Here is a 9,599-nt window from a genome sequence, read left to right as displayed (position 1 = left end):
ATTAGAGTATAGGCCTTGTAGACTGTTATATGTTAGGGTAACAGTATTATACAATAAGTTGACATGTCCTTGCAACATTACTTATATAGTCAGGACAGGAAAATGTTAAACTGGCAAAAGCACAAATTACCATGTATTGAGTTAAATTATCACTGGACATCCCTCTTTTCTGAATTATGTTTAGAGACATGGTATTTGAGTAGTCATGTTATCAGCAATGGGTCAGCATGTGCCTTTCTGACAAGACTTTTTCACCAATCGTGGCATAGCTTCTTGTGTAACATGCAGCCAATCAGGCTAACATTTGGCTGCAAACTACAAAAGGTCAAACAGAGTAACTTTTCCTCTGGGGTCAGTTCCATTTGAATATTTACTGATCCCTCCCCTCGGGCTCAGACCGTTTTAATGGACTATCACCTGCCTCAGTGCTCTCCTTTCTTCCTGAGAAAAAAGAGAGGCAGGAAATATTTGGATTATCTGTGTGGGCTCCTGAAGTGGCCTGAACATGAAGACTCTTATTAAAATCATGTCCTTCTGTCTGATCATCTCACAACTGACCGATGGACGGAAATCTCGGGGTAACAGAGCAGGTGAGAGTGAATTATGCTTATAGTTCTATAGTTCTCCTTAAAATATTCTGTCATTCACTCACCCTCATGTTGTTCCAGACCTGTATGACTTTCCTATTTCTACCGAGCATTAAAATAAGATACTTTCAAGATTTTTTTATTTATATATATATATTTTTTATACATACAATGATTTTTGTTAGTCCAATTATGTTTTGGACCACATTAACTTGGATTGCATGAGCAAAAACAGTTGAAACTTTCCTCAAAATATCATCTCTTGTGTTCTGCAGAACAAAGTAAGTTGCACGCATACAACATATTGATGAGTAAATTAAGACAGAACATAGATGTATGGGTGATTTATCACTTTAAAATTATATTCTAAGTAACTTTCCAACAATGAAGCATGTTTTTTCCCCTTTTATTTACTGGGGTTACATAGCACTATGCATGTATGTAACAATGTTATGCAGAATGTGGCACACAATGAACCTTAGTGGAAATATGCTTGCAGAAACTAAATCTAAATGGAAACAACAAAAACACCAGGACTATAGTCAATATTCAGCGGAGAAAAAAGTCCAGTATGTGTGGAAATAAGCAGAATGTGCAACTGATGCTTTTTGGAAAAAAGTCAAATATCAAGGAGGATTGGATTTGTAGTGAGAGTCAGCATCAATTGTACTATGTCTGATTTAATCCCTACTGATCTAAAGGGATTAAAGCTTGTAGTGTATCTAAAAAACAACTTGTGAAATCACAGAGAAATAATTTCCTACTGTTTGCCAAATGAAGCTGAAAAGGCTCAATATTGAAAGAAAAACATAAATACCTTGACATTTGCACATTGGCCTTGCTGAACATGCACATTTTTCATATGCAAAACCTGCATCACTGGAAATTAAGCTGAGTCAGAATGTGAAGTTGAAACTTCATTTGAAGTGTCACTTCAAAGCAACAAAAAAAGTTTCATATTAGCGGTGTATAAATAATGCATATTTTAATGCAGTGTTTTTTTTTTTGGGGGGGGGGGGGTGGATGCATTTCATAAAAATGTTTCATATCAGTAACATTTTACAATAAGGTTTAATGAATTAACATTAGTTTTAGTTAACATGAACTAATAATGAACTGCACTTCTACAGCATGTATTATTAATTTCAATATTTACTAATACATTATTAAAATCAAGTGTTGTATTTGTTAACATTAGTTAATGCACTGTGAAGGAACATGAACAATGAACAGCTGTAGTTTTATTAACTAACCTTAACAAAGATGAATATATACAGTAACAAATGTATTGCTCATGGTTAGTTCATGTTAGTCAATACTAATGTTAACAAATGAGACATTAGTGTTACCGTCACATCCAACATGCTCATTTAATCAGCAAGAGTGGTGGGTAAACCATTTTTTTTGCCTTGACTCAAGCTCAAAGTTCACCTGGAACTATGGGATATAAACAATAAACATACTTATCTCTAATTTTCACTTGTAACATCATTTTAATGCAAGGTTATTGCATTGCTGTTTATGCACAAAAATAAATATTGCAGAACTATTGTACAACCTACAGTGATGTAACTTCATTCTTTTACAACTTGGGCACCACGGTGATGACCTGTCTGAGACTTTCAGTTTGTGTATGACCATACTAACAGACACTGAGCCTGGAGAGAGAATGAAGATGCTCTATGAACCTAAATCAGTCTTCAGGCTTTATACTGATGGGGAATACATAGATGACATGTGCGCGGTTGAGCTCTTCCAGCCTCGCACACTGGACGCTTGTGGTTTCAATAGCAGCCATCCTCTGGCCATCATCATTCATGGCTGGTCGGTATGTTGAGTTCATTGATTTAATAGAAAAACAGATCAATTGTTCAAATGTACCAAAGGTCACAAAGACCTTGGCATGCATCGCAAACAGCAGTTATTTAACGTCTGATACAAAATGTACTTACAAACAAAACTGGAGAGCAACAGTTCTTAAAAATCAACCCCTCCACCCTGTCCCGTAGGTGGACGGAATGATGGAGAACTGGATTTCCAGGTTGGCATCAGCACTAAAGAGCTCAGCGGGAAGCATCAATGTGGTGATCGCAGATTGGCTGAATCTGGCACACCAGCACTATCCTATAGCCGCTCAGAACACACGCATAGTGGGACAGGATATTGCCCATCTGCTGAGGTGGCTAGAGGTAAGAGTGTTTGGGAATACAAATGACTTTACAGTTATGGCTGCAGAAACTTATCATGGAATACATACAACCGCCCTGCATGGAACTGAAGGACTTTAGGTAGGATGTTTAGGCAGAAGGGTACACACTACCGTTTAAAGGTTTGGGGTCTGTGAGTTTTTTTTGTTTTATTTTTTTATTAAGATCTCCAATGCTGATTTTTAAAATAAAAAATACTGTAAAAACAGTAATACTGTGAAATATTATCTTAAAGATACAATATGTCATTTTTTTTGCCGCTAGGGGTCGCTAAGCTCTTACAATAACAAAAGCGTAGGTTGATGACGCAAAATTTCCTACGGAATTATGGAACTTGTCGTCAAGCCGATGGATCTAATAATGTTTATGGATGAGTGAATACATTGATGTTTTTATCATGACTGGTATGAAGCAGGGCGCGATTGCTAATGAGAGACAGATATCAGTGACAGTGAGTCCCGCGAGTCTCACAGATATAAATGAATAAGGACATTTCATTCTACCGAACTACCCGTAAGTGCTGAATAATACTCACACAGGTCAGTTTATTAGACGAATTAAACTTGAGGTAACATGAGGTTTTCACTTGCTCTATCACACTAAACTGCATTTGAGTGTGTTGAAAGTTATAATGTTATTCTATGTGTTAGTTTGTTGGCTGTATGAGACTAGCAGTAAGCTAGATCAACATTATAATAACATACAGATCATATTCTAACATTTCATCATGTTGAGCTATATAACATTGATTTTTATGTAATTACATTTTATGTTTTATGTACATTTGCTCACCAGTCTAATAAAGTACATGCAAGAGTGGCGTCTCTGTCAAGTCGAAGTTTGTGACTGACGTGAAGCTCTGGGCATATCGAAAACACCACGCTGATATTGATCCTCCTCATTTTAGTTCTCCTTTTTTCTCCAAAGTCTGCTTGCCATGGTCCATAATGTTTGAACGAAACAACAGCGTGCAGCTAGACGTCAAGCACTACGTGGTTGTCCACGTCTGTCACCATGGTTACTATGGCAGTACTTGAGCGGAAACAAGGGATAACGCGGATATTACGTCAGTGACAGGCGACAAGTGAACAGCGCTATATAAATGAAGATGACTTGACTTGAACAGGTTTTCCGGGCCGGCCAATTATTTAAAATGGGAATTTCTCTGAAATTAAAAATCTTTGGGAACTTTTGGGATATTGTAAGTACACAACTGCAGGAAATATATCACACTGTGCAAGTGATTTTTTGATATTTTATTACAAAATTCTTACATATTGTACCTTTAATTTAAAATAATAACAGATTTGAACATTTTAATATATTTAAAGTGTGATGTACTCCTCTTATGGTTAATGCTGAATTTTCAGCATCATTACTCCAGTCTCACGATCCTTCAGAAATACTGATTTGGTGCTGAAGAAGTATTTATAAGTAGCCTACCGGTATTATATTTGTTGAAAACAGTTGTGCTGCTTAATATTATTGTGAATTTTTTTTCCATCTTTGATGGATAGAATGTTCAAAAGAAAAGCACTTGAACTATACATCTTTACTGTCACTTTTGATCTATCTAATGCATCCTTAATGAATAAAATAATTAATTTCTTAACAAACGGACCCTAATCTTTTATACAACACTGTACACAGCTTCGTTTACCAACTGCAAAAATTATTGAAAACACGTTTACTACTTGACATTAATATTTGAGTATCCATAACAGGATTTCAAACAATTTCCTTTGGGAAAAGTGCATTTGATTGGCTACAGCCTTGGCGCTCATATATCGGGATTTGCTGGAAGTAACCTAGCTGTGTCTGGGAAAACCTTGGGAAGAATTACTGGTGAGATATTATTGTCGGTCTAAACAACCAATAAATGGTGTTAATACATATAAACAAAAAAGACTTTAAATATACGATCCTTATTCTCAGCAAACACTTTGAACATGACAAAAACTTGATTTCCTGGTTAATGGTAATACATTTAAAGTTTGTCTTGTTTGTGTTTAGGTTTGGATCCTGCAGGTCCATTGTTTGAGGGAATGTCTCATACTGACAGACTCTCACCTGAGGATGCTAGGTTTGTGGATGCCATCCATACATTTACCCAGCAGCGCATGGGACTCAGTGTGGGCATCAAACAGCCTGTTGCCCACTTGGACTTCTACCCCAATGGAGGAATATTTCAACCAGGGTGCCAGCTGCACGTGCAAAACATTTATGCACATTTAGCCCAGTACGGCATTATGGGTGAGATGCTTGGATGGATGGATGAATGGACAGAGAGAGAAAGGGGCAGGTTCATCCTCAAATGAATGTCAGATTAGGATGAGATACATTCAAAACATCCCATTAATGACACTGTGAGAATGGCTAACTACTAAAGACAGCTTTCCAGATGAAAGGTATAGACACACAAAAGCAGCTGTCATCCTCACAACTTAATTATTCCAAATCCCTCTTAGGTTCTTCTCTCCCACTGAGAGATGCCTCCAGGCAATTAAATATCCCTATATGGGGAAAACTGAAGCAGAAAGACAGGCCTAAAATCCTTCATTTCATTAGAGTCCATGACTCTGACAGGCACACTGCACTAATGGACATGGGTGGGACATTAGTGTAACTGTAAGAAGGAACTGGAGACAGATACATTACACATTTCCTTCCAAAAGTTTTTTTTGCAAATAAGTCTCTTATGCTAACCCAAACTGCATTGATTTGATCAAAAATACAATAAAAACTGAAATATTGTGAAAATATTATTACATTTTAAATTACTGTTTTCTATTTTAAAATGTAATTTATTCGTGATGAAAAAAAAATTCAGCATCATTACTCCAGTCTTCAATGTCACATGATCCTTTAGCAATCATTTTAATATAGGCTGCTCAAGAAACATTTCCTATAAGTATCAATGATGAAAACAGTTGTGCTGCTTTGCTTAATATTCTGTAGATTCTTTGATGAATAGAAGGTTCAAGAGAACAGCATTTATTTGAAAAATAAAATCTTTTGTAACATTACAAATGTCTTTACAGCCATTTTTGATCAACTTAATGCATCCTTGCTGAATAAAATTTATAATATCCATCAAAAAACTAAAATCTTACAGACCCTAAACTTTTGAACTAAATTTTCTAGCATCACAATGCATCACTGCTAACACACCACAATGCACTGTATTACATCTAGACACAGCAGATCACACACACAACTGAGAACGATAAGCTAGACGTCTGAGTGGATTTATGATTCATTACTGTTTATTAGTGCAAAAGTCTCATGTTGTGTCCATCTAACTTCAGGATTTGAGCAGACAGTGAAGTGTGCCCATGAGCGGTCTGTGCATCTCTTCATTGACTCCCTGTTGAACAAAGACAAGCAGATTATGGCCTACAAGTGCAGCGACAACACGGCATTCGATAAGGGCTACTGTCTGGACTGCCGAAAGAACCGCTGTAACACTTTGGGTTATGACATCAAGAAAGTTCACACTGGCACAAGCAAGAGATTGTTCCTCAAAACCCGTTCACACATGCCATACAAATGTGAGTGAGCTATCACACTTAACAAAACTGTGTAACAGTCACTTTCTACTGTTATGCAAAAAACATGCTCTCTAACTGCTCTCCCCAATACATTTTACAAATTATTTTAAATGCAAAATGTTTTATTATATTTTATCACACACAAAAACTATTTATAGAACAATATTTTTCTCCAAAAATAAGTATAATCTTGTTTATTAGTCTTATACAATTCTCTAAAGTTAAGTTGTTCTTTTTTTTAAGGATGTTTAGCCATTTTACTGAAGACAAAGTTACTGATTTAAAAAAGGATTTCGAGCAATTGATGTTTGTATTTACTTGCGTTTACTTGTTTTCCAGTTGTTTTTGGACAAATATGATCAGTGCTAATCTACCATCACTTTCCTTCCCCATCAGTGTTCCACTATCAGTTCAGGATCCAGTTCATCAACCAAATTGATAAGATCGACCCCACACTCACAGTCTCTCTAACCGGGACACTGGGAGAAAGTGAACATTTACCCATAACACTGTAAGTGTGCAATTTACATTGATATGAACATCATCTCAGTAAATTGTTAGTGAGCATCAATTTAATGAGCTTTGTAATGACTCTCTCTCTCTCACCATATGGATGCATTTGAGGTTTCAACCATTTAAAAAAGCTCTTTGTGATTAACCACCATCTTATATAACCAAAATATAGCCTATATGAAAAAATAATCCCTTTAGCAGAGTGATAAATAAAAGAATATGTGAACAAATAAATGGTATCATTAAATTCACAAGTACAGTTAATAACTATTGTTGTTTCATAAGTAAGAGCTCAAATTAATGTGACCGTGGCAGAAGCTCCCGATTTTACAGTATGCTAAAGATCCCTTAATGAAAGACGGCATCTGGGATGAAAAACATCATTAATGTTTCATGTTCTGGGCTCTAAAAGCTCAAAGTAACGTGCTCCGCTTCACGGGGAACTGCTCAATTTAGTCTTCATAGCATACAGAGAGCACTCATCAGAAGAACTCATTTCGCATGGATGAGTGAAATACATGTGTGCTGAGAACATGAAACGGAGAACAGAAATGCAATGGACTAAAATAGCATCTCGAACAAGAGCGTGCAGCCGTGCACACAGTCACTCTCATGCAGGCTAATATACATACAGTGACTGACTGAGCTTGTTTAGTATAGGAATCCAAAAACTGAATGAAACAATCACTCTCCTTAATTCGTCGTCCATCTTTTTCAGAGTTGAGGAGATTTCAGGTAACAAGACCTTTACGTTCCTCATCACTCTGGATACTGATATAGGTGACCTGATGATAATGCGCTTCACCTGGGAGGGAAGCCCTGTGTGGGCAAATATGTGGAGCACAGTTAAGACCATGATACCTTGGGGCAAAGGTAGCAGAGGACCACAGCTTACTGTGGGGAAGATTACAGTGAAATCTGGAGAGACCCAGAGGAAGTAAGTGTGAGAGGAGACAGATAACACTTAGCCAACAGTAACACAGATGGTGAGCGTGTTAAAAGCAGATCACTGTTAGATTGACAAGTGATAAACTGCGCGCTCACATATTCTGAGGTAAAAGCAATGCTTACTATAGAGATTAAAAGCTTGGATTCAGCATTTCATGATCTAACATTTTTAATGCCCCAGTATGCCAGGCTTTCAAAACATTTGCAAGCTTCCATTTCATGTTTAGTTACTTTAGCGACCTCTAGTGTTTGAATAAGTCAAAACAACAAAGCTACCCAGGCTGAAGATCATCATAACAGTCCTCTATCTTTCTCTTCAGAACTTCGTTTTGCGCACAGACAGATGACGGCATGTTTATCGAGCCGTCGCAGGAGAAGGTGTTCGTGCGCTGTGAAAAGAAGCGGAGACTGATGAAGCACGGCTAACGTTAAAGCAAACTCACCTCACACATGACATGCGATCCCGTGTGTTCACATCAGGACTTATGGGACGGGGCACACTGGATTTCCTGTAATATATTATTAATGTTTTAACTTGTATTTTTATGATTAAAGAGTAGCAACGTGTATAAGGAAGTTTGATATTAAACATGTATAGCCTAAGCGTGTATCAGACATGTCTCTCATGTTAACTACTACCACACCTCGGTCGGTCCAAAATCCCTCCCTCAAATGTCAACTAACAGAGCGTTTTTATTGGCTGGAAAAGCAAAGCAGAAAGCACGCGCTTTTTCTCTATTTTGCTCTTGATATAGCCCGTTTCGTTCAAATAACTATTACTTTCTTTTTAAAAAAAATTTGCATTGAATGTTTATCCGAGGTGTCCAAGACCTTAGGACTTTTGTCACACACACACACACACTTTCATTATGGAATGGGATATTTAGATTTTTGATTGAGTGACTGACGAGTCAGTCTCCCCAAACCAGAGTGAACATTGTCCCATTTCATATAATTTATAAAAGTCAGGAATTCTTTAAGGCCATTCATTTCTGCAGCAACTACATTCGTTATGAGATCCAATTCAACCTTCAAGCAAACATCATCTGTGCATTGTGTGCTGTAGTAGATAACCTCAGTGTAGAACAGCCTATACAAAAGTGTTGGAAGTAGGCTATGTGGTGTACATGTGTTTAATGCGTTTTCAATCGTCTGAATGTGACTGAATTGTTCATAAAATCTCCCCATGATAACAAACACATGTAAAATAGGGAGGTAACATCAGGTGCATCATGCATGTTTATTTTGGTGCGAGATGATGAAACATGACCACAGTACAGCTGTTTATTTAAAGTGAAAAGTTACATATCCTGATCTAACATTGGGTAAGATGTGTACTGGACCACTTTCAAGTAATTTCTATGGCATTACAATAGACGCTTTCTTCAAGTTATCACACATCCTGAAATATTTAGCCAATATTCGTTTTTTGAACTCGATTTAATTTTATTCTCATTTGGAGTATAGAATTTCTAGCCAGTCCATCCTTGGATTAAGTAAAAAGTAGGATATACAACCTTTGTAAACTGCAACAACTTGAAAGCAAGTGATTATTTATTTTCCAGTTTATGATTATGAGTTATGAGCAGCATGAGAGTGGGTAGCTGACAACAAAAGGTGTGTAGATTGGACTGATCAAATTGAACATGAAAGGATGATGCGTGACCATGGCTTGTTGAAGACTTCATCAGCTGTTCTTTTGAAATATAGTTTTATACGCAACAAACCAATTTAAAAACCATAACCTAGTGTAGATTCGCAGAACATACAGGCAATTGATACTATTTACTTCA

At 36.9% G+C, this 9,599-nt stretch overlaps 1 protein-coding gene across 1 annotated transcript; it reads left to right on the top strand.

Moving 5' to 3' along the window:
• The first annotated feature begins 432 nt into the window (after positions 1 to 432).
• Positions 433 to 9,067, top strand: lipca (lipase, hepatic a). Its single transcript, XM_079587531.1, has 9 exons — positions 433 to 590; positions 2,237 to 2,415; positions 2,597 to 2,776; positions 4,519 to 4,639; positions 4,808 to 5,047; positions 6,103 to 6,345; positions 6,742 to 6,856; positions 7,577 to 7,795; positions 8,127 to 9,067. Exons 1-9 carry the CDS (start codon positions 506 to 508, stop codon positions 8,230 to 8,232), a joined length of 1,488 nt encoding a protein of 495 aa, XP_079443657.1. The 5' UTR covers positions 433 to 505; the 3' UTR covers positions 8,233 to 9,067.
• Positions 9,068 to 9,599: the final 532 nt, after the last annotated feature.

Source organism: Phoxinus phoxinus (assembly GCF_949152265.1).
Source record: "Phoxinus phoxinus genome assembly, chromosome: 2".
Lineage (NCBI taxonomy): Eukaryota > Metazoa > Chordata > Actinopteri > Cypriniformes > Leuciscidae > Phoxinus > Phoxinus phoxinus.
Note: the sequence above shows the minus strand (reverse complement) of the source record. Positions and strands in the feature narration are given on the sequence as shown.

What these genes read in the sequence shown, in the direction of transcription:
- lipca (XM_079587531.1), top strand. Translation starts at nt 506, where the DNA reads ATGAAGACTCTTATTAAAATCATGTCCTTCTGTCTGATCATCTCACAA. An exon ending in TTCACACATGCCATACAAAT is followed by an intron (nt 6,346 to 6,741) that starts GTGAGTGAGCTA and finishes CTTCCCCATCAG; the next exon opens with TGTTCCACTATCAGTTCAGG. An exon ending in GAACATTTACCCATAACACT is followed by an intron (nt 6,857 to 7,576) that starts GTAAGTGTGCAA and finishes CATCTTTTTCAG; the next exon opens with AGTTGAGGAGATTTCAGGTA.